The sequence below is a fragment of the Chiloscyllium punctatum genome, chromosome 36 (genome assembly GCF_047496795.1).
Source record: "Chiloscyllium punctatum isolate Juve2018m chromosome 36, sChiPun1.3, whole genome shotgun sequence".
Lineage (NCBI taxonomy): Eukaryota > Metazoa > Chordata > Chondrichthyes > Orectolobiformes > Hemiscylliidae > Chiloscyllium > Chiloscyllium punctatum.
Window position 1 is genome coordinate 46902368 of NC_092774.1, and position 25477 is coordinate 46927844.

Below are 25477 nucleotides of genomic sequence, written 5' to 3' on the forward strand. Positions count from 1 at the left end.
CTGGAGCTGCACCCTGGCAATAGATAGGGATTTTGTCCCTGGCTGTGGGCGCTTGACGAGTGAGGAAGGGGAGAACAAGGAAGCTACCTCCGCCATCTTTATTGGAGGCAAAGTTCGGCGGTACCACCAGCAATGAACCCGCGCGCAGGCGCGGCCGCCATCTTTATTCGGGGCAAGGATCTCCCGGGACCAGGAACCTGGGCAGCGCAGCGCGTGAGAAAGGCTTTCTGCAAATCGTGGATGTGACAAACTTGTTTGTGAGGGGATCGCAGACTGGAAACTCCGACCAAAGCATCACACATCACTGGATTTCATCAAAATCACGGATATTATCGGCCTTTGAATGTAAGTACTAAGGTTCTGGCCACTATATTCACTGCATAACCTCTTACCTGCAGAATCTGTCTGTTGCCCGAAAAGGAGACCTCAAACCTTTTTCTGCAGGTATTCTTCCCTTGTGTACCAGATTAAAGGCAGAAAACTCACTCAACACATTTATTCGGTACTAATACTCAATATTAAACACCCATTGCGCCAGTTACTTATTTCATCCAACGTTAACTCCCTTCATTGAACTTCACTTTATCTTAGCTTTAACTTTAACTCACTTATCACCCTAACTCTTACTTTGAGTGGCTAAATTTGGCTTGAATCAAATTCAAGCGAAGTGGCCAATGTCGATCACGCCTCACAGTTTTTTGTCTTACGAAGAGGACTTCATGGCATTGCTTTTCCAGTGTGGATCTGGAAACTTCTCCTTCTGAGGGAGTGTTTCCTTATTGTGTTGACTTGTGTGCAAATGTGCTGCTGTCAAATAGGCCTCGGGCAACCAGCCAAGGAATTGATAAAAACCTAATCACATATTTCCAATGAAAATGCTTATGATTTGGAAGAGCCTGTGCTGGACTGGGGTGAACAAAGTTTAAAATTACACAACACCAGAGTATAGTCCAAATAAACCTGCTGGATTATAACCTGGTGTCATGTGATTTTTAACTTTTTACAAATATTTACACTGGGCCATGAACAGTGACATTCTATGTGTCATGTCAGGTAGCAATAGTCCAGAGTCCTTATGACCCTTACTTGATTTGGTCAACACAGGAAACAGAAGATCACAACACATCCTGCTGCAGCTTAATTGAGGTCAGAGTTCAAACTAGCTTGACTGAAATTCCCAGCACGCCCTTAAACTGTCACAAGCCACTTCTGCTGCTGACCACTTGCCCAAAAATCACCTGTTATTTAAACGTTTTGTTATCAGCCAATAGGAACTTCATTTTTTAACTACCATGTCTAAACCAAGTTAAAAATCACACAACCCCAGGTTATAGTCCAACAGGTTTAATTGGAAGCACACTAGCTTTCGGAGCGACGCTCCTTCATCAGGTGATAGTGGAGGGCTCGATCGTAACACAGAATTTATCGCAAAAATTTACAGTGTGATGTAACTGAAATTATACATTGAAAAATATAACTTTCAATGTATAATTTCAGTTACATCACACTGTAAATTTTTGCTATAAATTCTGTGTTACGATCGAGCCCTCCACTATCACCTGATGAAGGAGCATCGCTCCGAAAGCTAGTGTGCTTCCAATTAAACCTGTTGGACTATAACCTGGGGTTGTGTGATTTTTAACTTTGTAAACTCCAGTCCAACACCGGCATCTCCAAAACATATCTAAACCAATCACACAACTCCATCAAATCTCTCACTCAAACTATTGTGAAAAATCTCCTCTGCCCCTTCTCGGGGACTCTCCCGTCCTTCTCAGTGTATGGTGATCTCTGGTCTGCACAGACTTGGATGCTTTCTGTCCCTGATATCTTCTTCAGAGTTCAATCTGCCTTCAATACTTCTGATGTCTGTCTAGCTGTAGGCTCTGGCAGAAGATCTTCAAGTTAAAAGTTGAAATTGTTTCACAGGTGAGTAATTTCCACCGTTCATCTGCAAGTTGAAGGTTTCAGTGCTCTTGCTGAGAGGTTCCTGCTTAGAGAGCTGGTGTTACACCTTTACAGTGAACCCAAATTTATGACCATTTGTCTCACCTCTGCACTCCCTGATCACCTCTCTGTCATTGTCCAACTTTCTCTGTCTCAATACTGGCTTATTTTTGCTATATTCAACCCAATGACACTAATTTGGAATTATACTTGGTGGAACCAAAATAGTCCAAAGCATTTATTTGGATGAGCTATTACATTTCAGTTGCGTAATATTTTTATTTTGATTCACTTTTAGTTATTTTATGGACACAAATGCAAAAAAAGTTGTTTTTTCAAATGAGTTCCTCTAAGAGATCTTTTTGATTCAAACGAGTCCTCACGTTAAGATTACTTACAGTGTGGAAACAGGCCCTTTGGCCCAACAAGTCCACACTGACCCGCAACCCACCCATTCCCCTATATTTGCCCCTTTACTTAACACTATGGGCAATTTAGCATGGCCAATTCACCTAACCTGCACATCTTTGGACTGTGGGAGGAAACCGGGGCACCCGGAGGAAACCCACGCAGACATGGGGAGAATGTGCAAACTCCACACAGTCAGTCACCTGAGGCGGGAATTGAACCCGGGTCTCTGGTGCTGTGAGGCAGCAGTGCTAACCACTGTGCCACCGTTAATAGACCTTTTGGAGAGCCTTAGCTATAAATAGCTTATTTCTTTTTCTCAGCAGTTATATGCTAAGAGGATAGTTTTATTTTTAAACGTTATGAATTTTTTAAAAATCACAGCAGAGAGTTTTGTGTTTAAACATGATTAATGTGGTTTTTAAATCACAGGAGAGTTTTGTTTTAAATCAACAGAGCTGTATTTATGGAGCTTTTGGATCGGCCTGACGCAGATGGCTCGGGAATGAGTTATTTTCAATCAAAGATTGAAAGCTGTCTGCTGGACCAGTTCAGCAGTCTTTTGTTTTTAATTTGACTGTCCAGCTATGTGGTTGATTTTGTTTCATATTTGTGTGTGCAGTATTTTATTTAATTTTTTGCATGCTTGAGCTCTTTTTTTCAGGTAAAGAAATGCAGTTTTATTTTACATAAAAGGTGCGGTTGTAAGCTGCTTGTTTTTAGTCTGAATGACATTAAGGACACATAAGAGACAGAGTTTGATGGCTAGTAGAGTTAACGAAGTTATTTCACAGCACAGTCAGTCAGATCGATGGTTGATTGTCAGGAAGATAAGTAGGTAGTTCAGAAGTCTCCTGTGGCTATTCCTCTCTCAAACACATATTCCGTTCAGGGTACTGTTTAAAAGGGTAGTCTCTCAGAACAAAACAGAAGAGACAGTCAGATCTTGGGCACCTCAAATGAATCTTATGTTTGGCAGGTTTTGACAAAATTTAGAAGAATAATTGTTATAGGGGACTCTCCCGTCAAGAGCACAGACAGGAGACTGTGTGGCAGTGAGTGTGAATCTAGGACAGTATGTTGCTTTCCTAGTGCCAGGGTTAAGGGTGGCTCAAAACCTTTGAAAATATTGTTAAAAGGGCAAGTGAGAAACCAGGAGTTATTCGTACACAAGGTTGGAGTTTTTGTTGTACACATTGGTAGGAATGACCTAGTTAAGGAAAAGATTCAAGCTTTACAGAGAGAATATAAGAGATGAAGTAGAAGATTTTTTTCAAAAAAAGAGAACCTCAAAAGTAGTATTTGCTGGTTTACTTCCAGTGCCCAATTCAAATGAGGGAAAGAATAAAAGATTAACGGACATTAAATCAGTGGCTGCACAGGTTGGAGTGTCATGTTCAGGGATTCAGGTTCCTAGATCTTCTGGGGCAGACAAGACCTGTTCAAAAAGAATGATGAGAAAGTTTATGAACTTAAACCCTGTCCTTAAACATTTAGACTAAAGCGTAATACTGAATTATAGGACACGTTTGCTGCGCACTAGAAAATCAGTGAGGAGGGAGGCAGGCTTTAAAAAAAAGGGAACCTATGTTATGCAGAAGATTAAAAATATCTGTTCTCACCAAGTGATAACAGGTTGCTCGAAGGCAATTAAGAACATTTGCCTTAAACAGGACACTGAGTGATAACATTCACAGCTGTTCCTTTATGAAATTATTAACAGTGCTTGATTCAGACTTCAAAACAAAACCCGGTATCAATTAACGTCTCTCCCGAATTATTGTCCTTCACTATTATCTGCCTAGTTCAGAACATGCAGTGCTTTTGCCAACTTTTTGTATAAATAAAGCCTGTTTTTGACAGTACAGCTTTTGTAAGCCTTTTGTATAAAGGAAGCTTGTTTGTGATAGTATAACAGCATAGCGTGCTAGGGCTCTTGAAGGGCTGATGTCCTACTTTCCAGGGTTATTCGAACCTAGTTAGCTTGTCTTATGGGTGTCAGTGTTATGTTGTAGCAGTGATGCGATCGCTAAATAAAGGGGATGACTAAAATTAAACTAAACTGTCTGAAAGAGATTTTTATTCCAGACTATCAAAGAGTATGATCTCCGGGATGAACCAACAGAATATTACAGGTCTGAGTCCACGAGGGTTTCCCTGGGCTGTCTCAAATCTGTAATTTAAAACATCAACCTTTTACAGTGTTTGCATTTCATAATCAGCAATGGCTATTCAAAATCATCATATTGCCCAAATTGCAATTCATTTCAAAACATTCGGTCTGTAGCAAGTAAGCACAAAGAGTTAATTTTCTACTGGCTTTGGTAATCTCAGCTCGAAAATGGTCTCTCTGTCTCTCTCTCTTTCTCTCGCTGTCTCTCAGAAAGAAGACTGTAAACTATTGGAGAGAGGGGTGGAGGGATCCTAAGTAGCAGAGTACATAGAAAGACAGGTGAGGATGGTTTTGAATATGAAAAGAAGACGATAATTAGAGAAGATAGCCAAGAGCTAGTCAGAGAATGAAGTAACTGAAGAATTAAACTGCATTTATTTCAATGCAAGCAGTCTTATAGGTAAGGCTGATGAACTCGGGATGTTTGGGATCGTGGGATTGGGATATCATAGCTATTACAAAAACTTGGCTGAGGGATGGATGGGACTGGCAGCTCAGTGTTCCAGGTTTCAGATTCTACAGGAAGGGTAGAAAGAGAGGCAAAAGAGAAGGGAAAGTGGCATTTTTTATTAAGGAAAGCATCACAGTTGCAACGAGAGAAAACATTTCTGACAAACTGTCCAGTGAAAATGGATGCGTTGAAATTAGATACAAATAACTGAATGATCATTGTGACAATGACGGCCAATCAACCTGATGGGATTGCACTGTAGACCTCCCAATAGTCAGAGGGAAATTTGAGGAACATAGAACAAGCTTTGTTGTGCTGGCCTTTTATCCTACTCTTAAGATCAGACTAATCTACATACCCTTGATTGTACTATCTTCCATGTACCTATCCAAGAGTCGCTCAAATGTTCCTAATGTATCTGAATCTACTACCACAGCTGGCAGTGCATTCCATGCACCCACCACTCTCTGCATAAAGAAAATACATAGAGATCAGCTGAATGTTCCAGGATACAAATTCTACAGGAAGGATAGAAAGGGAGGCAAAAGAGGAGGGGGAGCGGCATTTTTGATAAGGGACAGCATTACAGCTGTGCTAAGGGAGGATATTCCCGGAAATACATCCAGGGAAGTTATTTGGGTGGAACTGAGAAATAAGAAAGGGATGATCCCCTTATTGGGATTGTATTATAGACCCCGCAATAGTCAGAGGGAAATTGAGAAACAAACTTGTAAGGAGATCTCAGCTATCTGTAAGAATAATAGGGTATTTATGGTAGAGGATTTTAACTTTCCAAACATCGACTGGGACTGCCATAGTGTTAAAGGTTTGACGAGTTGGACTCTTCGGTCCTGAGTGCCCTTGCTGGCACTGGTCAGTTATCTCCTTCAATGAAACAATCAGGCACTGTTAAAGCATTAAACATAAGAGATTTATTCGGATCCGTGGAGACAGTTTACACTATGCATACAAAGACAACGATCTGCTCTATAGCATTGCAAAGGCTCTCCAGAGTCAACTTCACGCCGGCCAGTCGCTCTCCAAAGTGAACGAAGAGTTACCCTATATTCTCTAAAACTGCAAGTACATCTACTCGGGTGATTCTAATTTACGCAATCACAAGATTTACAACAGTTTGTTGGTCTTTGGAATGTCCAATCCGATAACATTATTTCATTGACACACAAACTGCTGCATCCCTGGATGTGCTGGAGTTTTTAACATTCTGCGGTCGAGGTATCTTATCAGGTTAAAACAGGACTTGGGACATTTCAGATGCTGTCAACTGTCGTTTCAGTTATCTCTTTCCAAGTGCTAACTGTCAGCAGTGATCTTTTAACTGTAAGCAAATTTCAGTATTACACATAGCAGATACTATTTTACAACTTTAGCACAAACATGTCAAGAACTTATAGGATTCTGGATTAGTGGTGCTGGAAGAGCACAGCAGTTCAGGCAGCATCCAAGTTTCGAAGCTACTTGGATGCTGCCTGAACTGCTGTGCTCTTCCAGCACCACTAATCCAGAATCTGGTTTCCAGCATCTGCAGTCATTGTTTTTACCTCGTTGATAAGAACTTATAGGAGCCATTTTGTCTAATATCCAAAATGCTCCGGGACAAAGTCCATTTTTACTCAACTTCCACAGGTTTAGATGGAGAGGAATTTATTAAGTGTGTACAAGACAATTTTCTGATTCAGTATGTGGATGTACCTACTAGAGAAGGTGCAAAACTTGACCTACTCTTGGGAAATAAGGCAGGGCAGGTGACTGAGGTATTCAGTGGGGGAGCACGTTGGGGCCAGCGACCATAATTCTATTTGTTTTAAAATAGTGATGGAAAAGGATAGACCAGATCTAAAAGTTGAAGTTCTAAACTAGAGAAAGGCCAATTTTGACGGTATTAGGAAAGAACTTTCAAAAGCTGATTGGAGGCAGATGTTCGCAGGTAAAGGGTCGGCTGGAAAATGGGAAGCCTTCAGAAATGAGATAACAAGAATCCAGAGAATGTATATTCCTGTCAGGGTGAAAGGGAAGGGTGGTATCTATAGGGAATGCTGGATGACTAAAGAAATTGAGGGTTTGGTTAAGAAAAAGAAGGAAGCATGTGTCAGGTATAGACAGGACAGATCGAGTGAATCCTTAGGCAAGTATAAAGAATGTAGGAGTATACTTAAGAGGGAAATCAGGAGGGTAAAACGGGGACATGGGATAGCTTTGGCAAATAGAATTAAGGAGAATCCAAAGGGGTTTTACAAATATATTAAGGACAAAAGGGTGACTAGGGAGAGAATAGGGCCCCTCAAAGATCAGCAAGGTGGCCTTTGTGTGGAGCCACAGAAAATGGGGGAATACTAAATGAATATTTTGCATCAGAATTTACTGTGGAAAAGGATATGGAAGATATAGACTGTAAGGTAATAGATGGTGACATCTTGCAAAATGTCCAGATTACAGAGGAGGAAGTGCTGGATGTCTTGAAACGGTTAAAGGTTGATAAATCCCCAGGACCTGATCAGGTGTAACCTAGAACCCTGTGGGAAGCTAGAGAAGTGATTTCTGGGCCTCTTGCTGAGATATTTGTATCATCGATAGTCACAGGTGAGGTGCCGGAAGACTGGAGGTTGGCTAACTCGGTGCTACTGTTTAAGAAGGGCGGTAAAGACAAGCCAGGGAACTATAGACCAGTGAGCCTGACATCGGTGGTGGGCAAGTTGTTGGAGGGAATCCTGAGGGATAGGATGTACATGTATTCGGAAAGGCAAGGATTGATTTGGGATAGTCAACATGGCTTTGTGCGTGGGAAATCATGTCTCACAAACTTGATTGGGTTTTTTGAAGAAGTAACAAAGAAGATTGATGAGGGCAGAGCAGTAGATGTGATCTATGTGGACTTCAGTAAGGCATTCGACAAGGTTCCCCATGGGAGACTGATTAGCAAGGTTAGATCTCATGGAATACAGGGTGAACTAGCCATTTGGATACAGAACTGGCTCAAAGGTAGAAGACAGAGGGTAGTGGTGGAGGATAGTTTTTCAGACTGGAGGCCTGTGACCAGTGGAGTGCCACAAGGATCGGTGCTGGGCCTTCTACATTTTGCAATTTACATAAATGATTTTGATGCGAGCATGAGAGGTACAGTTAGTAAGTTTGCAGATGACACCAAAATTGGAGGTGTAGTGGACAACGAAGAGGGTTACCTCAGATTACAACAGCACCTGGACCAGATGGGCCAATGGGCTGAGAAGTGGCAGATGGAGTTTAATTCAGATAAATGCGAGGGGCTGCATTTTGGGAAAGCAAATCTTAGCAGGATTTATACACTTAATGGTAAGGTCCTAGGGTGTGTCGCTGAACAAAGAGACCTTGGAGTGCAGGTTCATAGCTCCTTGAAAGTGGAGTCGCAGGTAGATAGGATAGTGAGGAAGGCGTTTGGTATGCTTTCCTTTATTGGTCAGAGTATTAAGTACAGGAGTTGGGAGGTCATGTTGCAGCTGTACAGGACATTGGTTAGACCACTTTTGGAATATTGCATGCAATTCTGGTCTCCTTCCTACCGGAAAGATGTTGTGAAACTTGAAAGGGTTCAGAAAAGATTTACAAGGATGTTGGCAAGGTTGGAGGATCTGAGCTACAGGGAGAGACAGAATAGGCTGGGGCTGTTTTCCCTGGAACGTCGGAGGCTGAGGGGTGACCTTATAGACGTTTACAAAATTATGAGGGGCATGGATAGGATAAATAGACAGTCTTTTCCCTGGGGTCGGGGTATCCAGAACTAAAAGGCATAGGTTTAGGGTGAGAGGGAAAAGATATAAAAGAGACCTAAGGGGCAACTTTTTCACGCAGAGGGTAGTATGTGTATGGAATGAGCTGCCAGAGGAAGTGGTGGAGGCTGGTACAATTGCAACATTTAAGTGGCATTTGGATGGGTATATGAATAGGAAGGGTTTGGAGGGATATGGGCTGGGTGCTGGCAGGTGGGACTAGATTGGGTTGGGATATCTGGTCAGCATGGATGGGTTGGACCGAAGGGTCTGTTTCCATGCTGTCCATCTCTATGACTCTATCTCAGAAATGAGGGCGGCATGATGCCTCAGTGGTTAGCACTGCTGCCTCACAGTGCCAGGAACCCTCCTGCGATTCCATCCTCGGGCAACTCTGTGTTGAGTTCGAACGTTCTCCCGTGTCTGCGTGGGTTTCCTCCGGGTGCTCCGGTTTCCTCCCACAGTTCAAAGGTGTGCAGGTTAGGCTGAATTGGCCGCGCTAAATTGCCCATACTATTATAGATGGGCCAGGGAATCCCTAATGGACTTGACCTGTAAGCCTCTCTTGGTTTGTCCCGGAGATCGTACTCTTTGGTCATCTGGAATAAAAAACTGATGGACAGTTTAGTTTAATTTTATTTAGCAATAGCATTACTGTTACAACATAATACTGACACATATAAGTCAGACTAGCTGAGGTTCAAGAACCCGAGGAGAGTAGGGTACCAGCTTTTCCTTTAAGAGCTCTCACAGGCTGCCCCTTCTGTCACAAACAGGCTTCCTTTGTCCTGAATTTTAGAAAAACACTGCATGTTCTCAATTAGACAAACAACAGTGGAAAGGCAATAATTTGTAAGGGAGAGAAGTTAATTGACAGATCTCTGTGTGCTTAACTGAATACTCCTACAGGCCCTTAGCCATCCATTAGATGGGAAGAACAGATCCAGCCAAGTCAAGCGCCTGTTGGCGAGATAAGTCCCTATCATAATGAGGTACCAGTCTAAGCTACATGGGAGAGGTCGTAAGGTCACCTTGCACAGTTCGCATGTCAGATACCATTGTTTTACAAAATGGCTTCTTAGCGAGGAGGGCAAACTTTGATCATAAAATGGCTTCCTGACAGATTGTGTCAGAAACTCTTCAATGTTAGGTTTAGAATAACTTTAAGCTCGGAGCAGACTCCTGCTTTTTATCTCCAGAACAGAATCATTCTGTACCTCTCGCTGAAACATTATGGTAACGTTATATTGTAAATTACTCATTAGTCTCAAACTCAACGTGCTTTCTTTTCAGGGTTGTGATTCAAATTCAAATAAGCCAGTCATGGCCTGTAAGTTAAAGCTTCATCTGTGAAAGTCTATAGCCTTAAAATGAGTCTTTAAGCATTTAGACAAAAATGTAATATTGAATTATAGAACACAGTTGCGCGCTAGAAAATAGACGGGGAGGGTAAGGCAATTAAAAAATTTGCCTTAACATCAGTGAATCTGTGTAAACAGGAGACCAAGTGATAACATTCATGGCTATTCCCTTGTGAAATTAGAAAGAGTGTTTGATTCTGACGTAGAATCAGTATCAATTAACTTCTCTCCCGAATTATTGTCCTTCACTGTTATCTGTCTTGTTAAGAACATGCAGTGCTTTTGTAAACTCGCGCACTCTCTCTCTCTCTTTCTCTGTCTCACGTGCTCCCTCTCGCTTTCGCCCGCTCTCTCATATCCTGTTGAACTCTCAGGTCAGGGATTGTAACAGAAAAATGTTTTTTCCCTCTGCATCTGCCGAGCTTGCAAGGGTAATAAGAATCAATTATAATTGATAGGACCTGACCAATAATTACAATGCTTTTGACATACTTGCAAGGTGATCAAACACTCATTTGTTTAACAAATGAACAACCGTGAATGTTATCACTCGGTGTCCTGTTTACTCAGATTCATTGATGTTAAGGTGAATGTCCTTCATTGCCTTAGACCATCCTGTTATCACTTGGTGAGAACAGATGTTTTTACCTTCTGCACATCCTGGGCTCCCTCTTTTGTGGCCTGACCCCTCCTTGCCTGGCCTCGTGTGCAGCAAATGTGTTCTATAATTCAGCTTTACATTTAGTCTAAATATTTAAGGACAACTTTTAAGGCTATAGACTTTCTCAATAGTGATCAGGGATGTGTAGGGTAAGTGCATTAGTCAGGGGTAAATGTAGGGAAATGGGTCTGGATGGGTTATTGTTAGGAGGGTCGGTGTGGACTTGTTGGGCCGAAGGGCCTCTTTCCACACAGGAGGCATTCTGATTCTAACATCTCGATTTTAAGCTTTAGCAACATTTATTCCCTTTAATAGGCCTTAAGGTCTTGGAACATCAGTTGTGTGTAGTTAAGAATTTTCTGTGTTCTCCCTTAACTGGAACCGTGTGCGGTTAGCACATAACTTGTCCACTTGCATAGCTGCACACTTTTATGTTCCCTTTTAGATTCCTTCTACAGGAGTACTGTGTCCAGTTCTGGTCTCCCTTTTAAAGGAAGGGTGTTATTAAGCTGAGGAAGTTTCGGAAGAGATTTCCCAGGATGTTGCTGGAATTGGAGGGTTTGTGTTTATTAGGAGAGGCTTGATAGGCTGGGACATTTTATTTGTAACTGAAACGTAGTTCAAGAGGTCACCTTAACATTGTAAGTGATGCTGCAGTTAGATTAAGGACAAAAGGGTAACTAGGGATAGTATAAGGCCCCTTAAAGATCACCAAAGTGGGTGGGTTGCGCTTCGGCGGGGCGGTGTGGACTTGTTGGGCCGAAGGGCCTGTTTCCACACTGTAAGTAATCTAATCTAATCTAAAAAAACCAAAGGCCGCCTATGTGTGGAACAGCAGGAGATAGGGGTAGGATACTAAATTAGTATTTTGTATTAGTGTTTCTTGTGGAGAAGGGTATGGAAGATAGAGAAAGTGGAGAAATAAAGAGCAACATTTTGAAAAAACGTCCATATTACTGAGGAGGAGGTGCTGGACATCTTAAAATGCATAAAGGTGGATAAATCCCCAGGAACTGATCAGGTGTACTCCAGAACTCTGTGGGAAGCTAGGGAAGTGATTGCTGGGACCCCTGCTGAGATATTTGTATCATCGATAGTCACAGGTGAGGTGCCGAAAGATTGGAGGTTGGCTTACATGGTGCTACTGTTAAGAAGGGTGGTAAGGACAAGCCAGGGAACTATAGACCAGTGAGCCTGACCTCGGCGATGGGCAAGTTGTTGGAGGGAATCCTGAGGGACAGGATATACATGTATTTGTAAAGCCAAGGGTTGATTACGGATAGTTAGCATGGAATTGTGCATGGGAGGTCATGTCTCAATAATTTGATGGAGGTTTTTGAAGAGTAGCAAACAAGATTGATGAGGGCAGAGCAGTAGATGTGATCTCTATGGATGTCAGTAAGGCGTTTGACAAGGTTCATCATGGGAGACTGCTTAGGAAGGTTGGATCACATGGAGTACAGGGAGAACAAGACATTTGGATTCAGAACTGGCTCAGAGGTTGAAGACAGAGGGTGGTGGTGGTGGTGGTGGTGGTGGAGGGTTGTTTTTCAGACTGGAAGCCTGTGCCCAGTGGAGTTACACAAGGATCGGTGCTGGGTTCACTGCCTTTTGTCATTTCATATAAATGAATTGGATGTGAACAAAATGAGGTATAGTTAGTAAGTTTGCAGCTGACACCAAAATTGGAGGTGTAATGGACAGCAAACAAATTTTACTTCCGAGTACAACAGGTTCTGATCAGATGGACAAATGGACTGAGGAGTGGCAGATGGAGCTTAATTTAGATAACTGTGAGGTGCTGCATTTTGGAAAAGCAAGTCAGGCCAGGACTTATACACTTATTATTAAGGTCCTGGGGAATGTCGCTGGACCAAGAGACCTCGCATGGAAGGTTCATAATTCCTTGAAAGTGGAGTTGCAAGTCGATAGGATAGTGAAGAAGGCATTTGGTGTGCTTTTCTTTGGTCAGTGCATTGACTATAGGTGTTGGGAGGTCATGTTGCAGCTGTACAGGATATTGGTTAGACCACTTTTAGAACATTGTGTGCAATTCTGGTCTCCCTGCATTAGGAAGGAAGTTGTGAAACTCGCAAGTGTTCAGAAACAATTTATAAGGATATTGCCAGAGTTGAAGGAATTTGAGCTCGAGGGAGAGGCTGAATAGGCTGGGGCTGTTTTCCCTGGAGCATCAAAGGCTGAGGGGTGACCTCATAGAGGTTTATACAGTCATGAGGGTCATGGATAGAATAATTAGACAAGGTCATTTCCCCAGAGTGGGGGAGTTCAAACTAGAGGGTGTTGGTTTCCGGATACAGGGGAGAGAATTAAGTGTCCTAAGAGGTGGCTTTATCATGCAAAAGGTGGCATGTGTATGAAATTAGCTGCCAGAGGAAGTCATAGAGTCTTGGAGATGTACAACATGCAAACAGACCCTTAGGTCCAACCCGTCCATGCCAACCAGATATCCCAACCCAATCTAATCCCACCTGCCAGCACCCGGCCCATATCCCTCCAAACCCTTCCCATTCATATACCCATCCAAATGCCTCTTAAATGTTGCAATTGTACCAGCCTCCACCCCTTCCTCTGGCAGCTCATTCCATACATGTACCACCCTCTGTGTGAAAAGGTTACCCCTTAGGTCTCTTTTATTTCTTTCCCTTCTCACCCGAATCCTACGCCCTCGAGTTCTGGACTCCCTGACCCCAGGGAAAAGACCTTATCTATTTATCCTATCCATGCCCCTCATAGTTTTGTAAACCTCTATAAGGTCACCCCTCAGCCTCCGACGCTCCAGGGAAAACAGCCCCAGCCTGTTCAGCCTCTTTCTATAGTTCAAATCCTCCAACCCTGGCAAAATCCTTGTAAATCTTTTCTGAACCCTTTCAAGTTTCACAACATCTTTCCGATAGGAAGGAGACCAGAATTGCACACAATATTCCAACAGTGGCGTAACCAATGTCCTGTACAGTTGCAACATGACCTCCCAACTCCTGTACTCAATACTCTGACCAATTAAAGCAAGCATACGTAACGCCATCTTCACTATCCTATCTATCTGCGACTCAACTTTCAAGGAGCTATGAACCTGCACTCCAAGGTCTCTTTGTTCAGCAAGACTCCGGAGGGCCTTACCATTAAGTGTATAAGTCCTGTTAAGAGTTGCTTTCCCAAAATGCAGTGCCTCACATTTAGAACATAGAACATAGAAAAGTACTGCACAGAACAGGCCCTTAGGCCCACGATGTTGTGCCGAGATTTAATCCTTATGTAAAATATAGTAACTTAACCTACGCACCCCTCAACTCACTGCTTGTCTGAATTAAACTCCATCTGCCACTTCTCAGCCCATTGGCTCATCTGATCAAGATCCCAGAGTAATCTGAGGTAACCTTCGCTGTCCACTACACCTCCAATTTTGGTGCCATCTGCAAACTTACTAACTGTACCTCTTATGCTTGCATCCAAATCATTTAAACTAAGTAGCGGGGGGGAGGGGACAAGCTGGATGTTTAAAAAGGAAATTGAAGGGGTAGTTAGAACAAGAGAAGTCAAGAAAGACAACTGTATCAAGGAGGCAGAAAACTGGAAAAGGCATCATGCTGTAAAGTTGAGTGAAATAAGGGTTGAGGGGAAGGGTGAGAGCAGTAACAAATTAAAAATTCTATATATGAATGCACGAAGCATTAGACACAAGGTGGATGAGCTTGAGGCTCTTTTGGAAATTGGCAGATACGATATTGTGGGGATAACTGAGACGTGGCTTCATGGGGACAGGGCCTGGGAAATGAATATTCAAGGCTACATGTGTTATCGTAAGGATAGACTGACGGGCAGAGGGGGTGGGGTGGCCTTGTTGGTAAGGGAGGATATTCAGTCCCTTGCGCGGGCGGACCTAGAGTCAGGGGATGTAGAGTCAGTGTGGATAGAGCTTCAAAACACTAAGGGTAAAAAGACCCTCATGGGAGTCATCTACAGGCCCCCAAACAGTAGTCTGGATGTTGGAGGTAAGTTGAATCAGGAGCTGAAATTGGCTTGTCGCAAAGATGTTACTACAGTTGTTATGGGGGATTTTAACATGCAGGTAGACTGGGAGAATCAGGATGGTATCGGGCCTCAAGAAAGAGACTTTGTGGAGTGCCTCAGAGATGGATTTTTAGAGCAGCTGGTGCTGGAGCCGACCAGGGATAAGGCGATTCTGGATCTGGTATTGTGTAACGAACCAGAATTGGTCAGTGACCTCGAAGTGAAGGAGCCATTGGGAAGTAGTGACCATAATACAATAAGCTTCAATCTGCAATTTGAGAGGGAGTGGGTACAATCTGAAGTGACAATATTTCAGTTGAATAAAGGGAAATATGGAGCTATGAGGGAGCAACTGGCCAAAGTTCAATGGTTTAATACCTTAACAGGGAAGACCGTGGAGGAACAATGGCAGATATTTCTGTGTATAATGCAGAAGATGCAGGATCAGTTCATTCCTAAAAGGAAGAAAGATCCCAGGAGGAGACATGGGCGGCCGTGGCTGACAAGGGAAGTAAAGAAACATATAAGGTTAAAAGAGAAAATGTATAACTTAGCGAAGATAAGCGGGAAAACGGAGGACTGGGAAGCTTTTAAAGAACAACAGAGGATTAGTAAGAAGGAAATACGCAGAGAAAAAATGAGGTACGAAGGTAAACTAGCCAAGAATATAAAGGAGGATAGTAAAAGCTTTTTTAGGTATGTCCAAGGCAAAAAAATGGTTAGGACAAAAATTGGGCCCTTGAAGACAGAAGCAGGGGAATATATTACTGGGAACGAAGAAATGGCACAGGAATTAAATGGGTACTTCAGATCTGTGTTCACTGGGGAAGACACAAGCAATCTCCCTGAGGTAACAGTGGCTGAAGGACCTGAATTTAAGGGAATTTCTATTTGCCAGGATTTGGTGTTGGAGAGACTGTTAGGTCTGAAGGTTGATAAGTCTCCGGGACCTGATGGCCTGCATCCCAGGGTACTGAAGGAGGTGGCTCGGGAAATCGTGGATGCGCTGGTGATTATTTTCCAGAGTTCAATAGAATCGGGGTTGGTTCCTGAGGATTGGAGGGTGACTAATGTTGTGCCACTTTGTAAGAAGGGTGGGCGGGAGAAAGCAGGAAATTATAGACCAGTTAGTCTGACCTCAGTGGTGGGAAAGATGCTGGAGTCTATTATAAAGGATGAAATTACGGCACATCTGGATAATAGTAAAAGGATAGGACAGAGTCAGCATGGATTTATGAAGGGGAAATCATGCTTGACTAATCTTCTTGAATTTTTTGAGGATGTAACTCGTAAGATGGACGAGGGAGATCCAGTGGATGTACTGTACCTGGACTTTCAGAAAGCTTTTGATAAAGTCCCACACAAGAGGTTAGTGAGTAAAATTAGGGCGCACGGGATTGGGGGCAAAGTACTAGATTGGATAGAGAATTGGTTGGCTAATAGGAAACAAAGGGTAGTGATTAACGGCTCCATTTCGAAATGGCAGGCAGTGACCAGTGGGGTACCGCAGGGATCCGTGCTGGGACCGCAGCTTTTTACAATATATGTAAATGATATAGAAGATGGTATCAGCAATAACATTAGCAAATTTGCTGATGACACAAAGCTAGGTGGTAGGGTGAAATGTGATGAGGATGTTAGGGGATTACAGGGTGACCTGGACAAGTTAGGTGAGTGGGCAGATGCATGGCAGATGCAGTTTAATGTGGATAAATGTCTGGTTATCCACTTTGGTGGCAAGAACAGGAAGGCAGATTACTACCTCAATGGTATCAAATTAGGTAAAGGGGCTGTTCAGAGAGATCTGGGTGTTCTTGTCCACCAGTCAATGAAGGCAAGCATGCAGGTACAGCAGGTCGTGAAGAAGGCTAATAGCATGCTGGCCTTCATAACAAGAGGGATTGAGTATAGAAGCAAAGAGGTGCTTCTGCAGCTGTACAGGGCCCTGGTGAGACCACACCTGGAGTACTGTGTGCAGTTCTGGTCTCCAAATTTGAGGAAAGACATTCTGGCTATTGAGGGAGTGCAGCGTAGGTTCACGAGGTCAATTCCTGGAATGGCAGGATTGCCTTACACGGAAAGACTGAAGCGACTGGGCTTGTATACCCTTGAGTTTAGAAGACTGAGAGGGGATCTGATTGAAACGTATCGGCTTATGAAAGGACTGGACACTCTGGCAGGAGGGAACATATTTCCGTTGATGGGGGAGTGCCGAACCAGAGGACACAACTTAAAAATACGGGGTAGACCATTTAGGACAGAGATGAGGAGAAACTACTTCACCCAGAGAGTGGTGGCTGTGTGGAATGCTCTGCCCCAGAGGGCAGTGGAGGCCCAGTCTCTGGATTCTTTTAAGAAAGAATTGGATAGAGCTCTTAAAGATAGTGGAGTCAAGGGGTATGGAGATAAGGCTGGAACAGGATACTAATTAGGAATGATCAGCCATGATCATATTGAATGGCGGTGCAGGCTCGAAGGGCAGAATGGCCTACTCCTGCATCTATTGTCTATTGTCTATTGTCTATTTATGTAAATGACAAAACGTAGAGGGCCCAGCACCGATCCCTGTCGCACTCCACTGGTCACAGACCTCCAGTCTGAAAAACAACCCTCCACCACCACCCTCTGTCTTCTACTTCTGAGCCAGTTCTGTATCCAAATGGCTAGTTCTCCCTGTATTACACCTGATCAGGTCCTGGGGATTTATCCACCTTTGTGTTTCAAGGTGTCCAGCACTTTCTCCTCTGTAATCTGGACATTTTGCAAGATGTCACCATCTATTTCCCTACAGTATATATCTTCCATATCATTTTCCACAGTAAATAAGCCTTCAGAAATGAGATAACGAGAATCCCGAGAAAGTATATTCCTGTTAGGGTGAAAGGAAAGGCCGGTAAGTATAAGGAATTCTGGATGACTAAAGAAATTGAGGGTTTGGTTAAGAAAAAGAAGGAAGCATATTTCAAGTATAGACAGGGTAGATTGAGTGAATCCTTAGAGTATAAAAGCAGTAGGAGTGTACTTAAGAGGGAAATCAGGAAGGCAAAATGGCGACATGAGATAACTTTGGCAAATAGAATTAAGGAGAATCCAAAGGGTTTTTAGATTACTTACAATGTGGAAACAGGCCCTTCGGCCCAACAAGTCTACACCGACCAGCCGAAGCGCAACCCACCCAGACCCATTCCCCTACAACTAACACTATGGGCAACTTAACTTGGCCAATTCACCCTAACCTGCACATCTTTGGACTGTGGGAGGAAACCAGAGCTCCTGGAGGAAACCCACACAGACACAGGTGAAAACTCCACACAGAGAGTCGCCTGAGGTGGGAATTGAACCCCAATCTCTGGCGCTGTAAGGCAGCATTGCTAACCTCTGTGCCACCGTGCCCAAATACATTTACAAATATATGAAGGACAAAAGAGTAACTAGGGAGAGAATAGGGCCCCTCTAAGATCAGCCAGGCGACTTTTGTGCGGAGCTGCAGAAATGAGGCAGATACTAAACAAGTATTTTGCATCAATGTTTACTGTTGGAAAGGATCTGGAAGTTATAGAATGTCGGGAAATAGATGGTGACGCCTTACAAAATGTCCATATTCAAGGAAGTGGTGGAGGCTGGTACAATTACAACAGTTAAAAGGCATCTGGATGAGTATATGAATAGATATTCCTGATGAAGGGCTTTTGCCCGAAACGTCGATTTCGCTGCTTGTTGGATGCTGCCTGAACTGCTGTGCTCTTCCAGCACCACTAATCCACAATCTGATTTCCAGCTTCTGCAGTCATTGTTTTTACCTGAAAGGGATATGGGCCAATTGCTGGCTAATGGGACTAGATTTATTTGGGATATCTGGTCAGAATGGACAAGTTGGACCGAAGGGTCTGTTTCCGTCTGTACTTGATTCGGAGGTACATCCATGCACTGAATAAGAAAATTTTCTTGTCCGCACTTAACAAATTCAAGCCATTGACAAAATGGTACTCGCAGTCCATGTTTGGAAAATTGAAATCTCATCGCACTGCAACCCTAGCTGTGGAGAAGGTTTTGCCTTCCTGAACTGCTGTAGTTGGTGTGGTGAAGGTATTCCTTGTGTTGTGTTGTGGCCTGTGATCAGAGGTGATCGCTGAGTGAGTCTTGGCTTCACCCACTGCAAGGCCCTGACATCATTGCTGTTGTAAAATGTTAAAACCCTGGCTCAGTATTCTGAGGACAGTCCCACTAATGATTAACAAGTTCATTTAAAAGGAAGAACAGGCTCATAAGTTTAAACTTGTCCTTTCAATTAAAAGGTTTTGTGGAATCATACAACACGGAAATAGACCCTTCGGCCTAACCAGTCCATGTCGACCATAATCCCAGACTAAGCATCCCACCAGCCTGCTCTTGGCCCATATCCCTCCAAACATTTCTTATTCATGTACTTATTGAAATGTCTTTTAGACATTGTAACTGTAACCGGGTCCACCACTTTCTTTGGAAGTCCGTCCCTCACACAAACCACTCGTGTGTTTTTAAAATAAAATTGTCTCTCTCATGTGGCTGAGAGACATTGAGGTGAACTGTTCTGACAGGATGAGTGCTACTGGAAGGAGAAGTTTATTCTGAGTTTGAAACTCAAAACAGGCTCTTCCCTGCAGACACGTTGCCGTGGCAACACTGATAAGACATTCCATTGCACAGACTCGTCTCATTGGAAATGCGAAACTGATCATTCGCCACAAGAGAAACTTCAATCCGACTGAATGAATGAATAGATTAGATTCTGATCTGATGTTTAGATCTATAATTGTGAAACAGTCAGAAATAACAGAACTGACAGCAGACAGGAGACAGCTTCAATGAGAACACGACTGAAGTAAAGGAACTGCTGGGAAGCAGATAGTTCTGTCCGTGTAAGTCGCAGATTAGAGAAATTCTAGCAACGTTTTCCTTACTTCCTGCCAACACCTCGCAGAGATATTTTGAAGCTACTTGGATACTGCCTGAATTGCTGTGCTCTTCCAGCACCACTAATCCAGAATCTGGTTTCCAGCATCTGCAGTCGTTGTTTTTCCCTAACGATAGGACAGCCAGCAGCTAGAGCTGGATCACTACCGTGTAGAAAAGTGAGGGAATACTGATATAAAGGGAGGGTTGGGACTGGAGACCCCGGAGATCAAGCTGAGGATAGCCAAGGATCTATCCATCAGCTGACCTTGTGTAAATGACTGGGGACCCACAGGAGTTGCATGTTTATTGCGATTGATGGGTCAGTCCAATGTACTAGGTAAAAACAATGACTGCAGTGGTGCAGTCCAGATTAGATTAGGTGCAGTCCAGCACCAGATTAGTGGTGCTGGAAGAGCACAGCAGTTCAGGCAGAATGCAAGGAGCTTTGAAATCGACGTTTCGGGCAAAAGCCCTTCATCAGTCCAATGTACTGCCGAGGACAGAGAATCTGCTCGGCTTCTAGTTCTGAATAAGGTGTTTGAATTACTGATCCTGGAGTCTTAAACTTGGTCAGTAACAGGATTGGAGTTCAGCTTGAATCTTGCATTTCCTTCCAGGATGTTTGAAGGGTTAGATTTCCATCACAGAAGGATTTGAATCTCATTGGCTTCTGAATGTGAAAGCAGAGAGGTTTGTAATTTTGGCTGAAAGAAAGACTTCACCTTCTAAACCTGTAGGATGTTGAGTATGTAGTAACTTTATCAGTTTATAAAATCCCACAGGCACTCAAATCTTGTGCAATTGAGTCTGATGTCATTGCAATTGTTTACCACACAGATGGAGGCCATTCATCCAGTTATGTCTGTGTTGGCGACTTGCAAGGATAATCCAACTGGCGTCAAGCTCCCATTTTTTTCCCTGAACCTCATGAAAGATTTCTGTGGTGGATCATAATCCAATTCGCTCTTGGAACCTGCAATTACATCTGCCTCTGTCACACTTCATAGGCAGTGTGTTCCAGATCCAGTGCTCCCCATCCAGACCCCCCCCCCCCCCCCGTCCCTTTCACCCCGATTGGTTGGAGGACCATGCGCCCACACATGGTCCTCCGGACCTACCCACTCTCCCTATTGGGCCAGACCTGCCGTCAATCAGCCGAGCACCATTGTGCAACAGAGAGCAGAGAAAGTGAAGATTTGGAAGATTATCTTGCTCACAGAGTCATAGAGATGTACAGCACAGAAACAGACCTTGCTGCGTGAAAACTGACAATTCCCTCTGTCACTGGTAATGAAAACAATAAGCTATTATCTTTCCAACAATTGCAACGGTTTTGCCCAATCTGTTGTGTGCAGCCGCCATATGATTTTGAAAATCTTGGTCAAATCTGCCAATTGCGCGGGAGAGTAGCCCGGACGTGTATCTACAAAACTGAAGTTCCTCTCTTCTCCGTTCTCATGAATCATGCCTGCGGTACCTGAACAGTTGCTGGAATCTGTATTGGAATCAAAAAAAAGTGCTGGAGATCACAGCTGTTAGGCAGCATCCACTGAGGAAAAGCAAGTCGGGCAGGGAGGAAAGGGTCGTGTGAGGGAGCCGTGGTTTAATACGGAATTGGAATCCCTTGTTAAATGGCAGAGGGCGGCCTATGGAAAGATGAGGCGTGAAGGTTCAATTGGGGCGATTGAGAGTTAAAAGATAGCCAGGAAGGACCTGAAGAGTGAGCTAAGAGCAGCAAGGAGGGGACATGAAAGGTCCTTAGTTGGTAGGGTTAGGGAAAATCCTAAGGCTTTCTATAGGTATGTCAGGAATAAAAGAATGACTAGGGTAGGAATAGGTCCAGTCAAGGATAGTAGTGGGAAGTTGCGTGTGGAGGCTGAAGAGATTGGGGAGACACTGAATGAATACTTTTCGTCAGTATTCACTCAGGAACAGGACATTGTTGCCGATGTGAATACTGAGTCACAATTAAGTAGAATGGACAGCTTTGAGGTATGTAGGGAAGAAGTGTTGGAAATTCTGGAAAGGGTGAAAATAGATAAGTCCCCTGGGCCTAATGGCATTTATCCAAGGATTCTCTAGGAAGCAACAGAGGAGATTGCAGAGTCATTGGCCTTGATTTTTATGTCCTCGTTGTCTACAGGAATAGTGCCAGAAGACTGGAGGCTAGCAAATGTGGTTCCCTTGTTCAAGAAGGGGAGTAGGGATAACCCCAGTAATTATAGGCCGGTGAGTCTCACTTCTGTTGTGGGCAAAGTCTTACAGAGAATTGTAAGGGATAGGATTTATGAACATCTGGATAGGAATAATGTGATCAAGGATAGTCAGCATGGTTTTGTGAAGGGCAGGTTGTGCCTCACAAACCTTATTGAATTCTTTGAGAAGGTGACTAAGGAGGTGGACAAGGGTAAAGCGGTAGATGTGGTGTATATGGATTTTAGTAAGGCATTTGATAAGGTTACCCATGGTAGGCTACTGCAAAAAATATGAAGGTATGGCATTGAGGGTGAGTTGGGGGTTTGGATTAGGAATTGGCTGGCTGGAAGAAGACAGAGTGTAGTAGTTGATGGTAAAGGTTCATCTTGGAGTGTCGTAACTAGCGGTGTTCCACAAGGATCTGTTTTGGGACCATTGCTGTTTGTCATTTTTATAAATGACCTGGAGGAGAGGCTAGAAGGTTGGGTGAGCAAGTTTGCGGATGATGCAAAAGTCGGAGGAGTTGTTGACAGTGAGGAAGGATGTGGCAGGTTACAGCGGGATATAGATAAGCTGCAGAGCTGGGCAGAAAGGTGGCAAATGGAGTTCAATGTAGCTAAGTGTGAGGTGATTCACTTTGGTAAGAGTAATAAAAAGATGGGGTACTGGGCTAATGGTCGGATACTTGGTAGTGTCAATGAGCAGAGGGATCTTGGTGTCCATGTACACAGATCTTTGAAAGTTGCCACCCAGGTAAATAGTGCAGTGAAGAAGGCATATGGCGTACTGGCTTTTATTGGTAGAGGAATTGAGTTCCGGAGTCCTGAGGTCATGTTGCAGTTGTCTAAGACTCTGGTGCGGCCGCATCTGGAGTATTGTGTGCAGTTTTGGTCGCCATACTATAGGAAGGATGTGGAGGCACTGGAACGGGTGCAGAGGAGGTTTACCAGGATGTTGCCTGGTATGGTAGGAAGATCATATGAGGAAGGGCTGAGGCACTTGGAGTTGTTTTCATTGGAGAAAAGAAGGTTTAGGGGTGACTTGATAGAGGTGTACAAGATGATTTGGGGTTTAGATAGGTTTGACCGTGAGAACCTTTTTCCACATATGGAGTCAGCTATTACAAGGGGGCATAGCTTTAAATTAAGGGGTGGTAGGTATAGGACAGATGTTAGGGGTAGGTTCTTTATGGGTATTTAAACGGACATTGGATAGGCATATGGAGGATAGTGGGCTAGTGTAGGTTAGGTGGGCTTGGATCGGCGCAACATCGAGGGCCAAAGGGCCTGTACTGTGCTGTATTCATCTGTGTTCTATGTTCTATGTAAGTTAACACTTCGCGATGAGAAGGTTCTTCATTAGAGCTGACATGAAGTGTGGAAGGGAGCAGCGTTTGTGCAACAGTGGGGGTGCAGGGTGGCTGCGGGTGGAAGTGGCCACTTGGTATGCTGAGGAGAATAGTACTTCATGTGAACAATCAATATGCAGCGTTGTCTAGGTTTGAAATGTTAGGTTGCTAAGGATGGAGTCTGAACCACTGTGACCTGCAGCGTTTCTTGTTTCCTGTGTCTTTCACAAAGAGAAATTACCAGATTTGGATACTTTCGCTGTAGCTGAACCAGTGTTTCTTTGCGGTTTCACGTCATGTTGGTGCACCTGAACTTTGCATCTCAACTTAAAATGCCCAGAATGGTACCTGCTTTATTAGCCATTCTCTGAATGAGTCCAGTCTCCTTCAATAATTTATGGATATTTTTAGCTTCCATCTCAGTACACCATGAAGTCACCATTGCAATCAGAAGGTAGGGAACCCGAAACTAAACCGGGAGGTTTGGTGAAACTCCTTTCACATTTGTTCATAAACTCTCTTCGCAGTCAGCTCTGGAGAACAGGGTGACATCTGCTGTTCTGTGGTTAGTCAGGGTCTTTTAGATTAATATTTCACCATAAATCATGACTGAAGTGAATTATTTCACTATCTCTGGCTGTTATGAGTTCGTCAAAAGGATTTGGAAAACATTCGACAATATCACATGGTAACAGATTCAAACTGCAGTTTGACCCCTCAAGACTTCTCTGCCATTAAATAGAATCAGGGCTGAGATGACAATCCTCTTATCCACTTCCCTGCATTTTTCCCACAGCACTTGATCCTTCCAGTGATCAAGGATCTATTCAGCACTTCACTGGGATTTCAGCACAGGGAGGAGGAAAAGGGAGGGAGTGTGGGCCTAGGGATTTATGGCTTTGGGATGACATGGGAAAGAATGGTGATCTATAGAAACTGAAATTCTCTGAATTTCTATCCATTTCTAACAGTGATGAAATTTGTCATTTCCTTTTCCAGGATATTTGATGGGAAGGATTTCCATCAGAGAAGGATTTGAATCTCATTGGCCTTTGGGTGTGAAAGGAGAAATGTTTGTATATTCCATCTGCCAGAAAGATGTCAAGCATCGATTTAACTGGAAACGCAGAGACACACACACTATCGACACAGTATTTTCCGATGAATTGACCAAGGTAAAAGTTTGAAATGGTTACACAGACTGAAATAAGAAATCACACTGATCACAGCAGGGATAAACTGTACGTGTGGTTTCTGTGTGTGAGTCTCCAACCAATCATCCAACCTTTGGAATCACAATAGAGGCCACGTCATGGAGAAACCATTGGAATGTGAGGACTGTGGGAAGAGATTCAGATGCCAGTCTGAACTGCAAGTTCATCAACGCAACCACACCGGGGAGAAACCATTCACCTGCTCAGTGTGTGGAAAGGGGTTCACTGCCTCATACAAACTTGGGATACATCAGCAAGTTCACTCTGACGAGAGACCATTCAAATGCACCGAGTGTGGGAAGCATTTTAAAAGTGCAAGGTTACTGGTGTGTCATAAAACTGTCCACACCAGCGAGAGACCATTCAGCTGCTCTGACTGTGAGATGCGGTTCAAGTGCTCATCGAACCTGAGCAGACACCGGCGGGTTCACACTGGGGAGAGGCCATTCACCTGCAGCACGTGCGGGATAGGATTCCCTCGGTCATCTCACCTGCTGAAACACCAGCAAGTTCACACCAAGCAGAGACCTTTTACATGTTCAAGTTGTAAGAAGAGCTTCAAAACCAACAACGGGCTTGAGCTACATAAGCTGACTCATGCCAAGAAGAGACCATTCATCTGCTCAGTGTGTGGGAAGGGGTTTACTCAGTCCACCCACCTGCTCACGCACCAGCGGGTTCACAGTGACGAGAGACCTTTCAAATGCCCAGACTGTGGGAAGTGCTATAAAAGTGCTGGTGTCCTCATGTCCCATCAACAAATTCACACTGAGGAGAAACCATTCAGGTGCTCTCGCTGTGGGATTGGTTATAAGAGATCCGATCACCTGCGCAAACACCAGCAACTTCACACTGGGGAATGACCGTTTAGCTGCTCTGAGGACTTTTCTTGTCCGTGCAACCTGCGGTCACACAAGAACCTTCCCGATTTGGTGTGAGACACTTTATAAATGTTCTCAATGTGAGAGGAGTTTTAAAAGCAAGCAGACT

At 43.7% G+C, this 25477-nt stretch overlaps 1 protein-coding gene across 1 annotated transcript; it reads left to right on the forward strand.

Annotated features, from left to right (window-relative positions):
- Nucleotides 1-25477, forward strand: LOC140460459 (uncharacterized). The gene is made up of 2 exons (XM_072554997.1): nucleotides 1-345; nucleotides 24273-25477. The coding sequence occupies exon 2, from the start codon at nucleotides 24586-24588 to the stop codon at nucleotides 25348-25350; it is 765 nt and encodes a 254-aa protein (XP_072411098.1). The 5' UTR covers nucleotides 1-345; nucleotides 24273-24585; the 3' UTR covers nucleotides 25351-25477.

Excerpts from the sequence above, each read along its gene's own strand:
- LOC140460459 (XM_072554997.1), top strand. The coding sequence starts at position 24,586 with ATGGAGAAACCATTGGAATGTGAGGACTGTGGGAAGAGATTCAGATGC.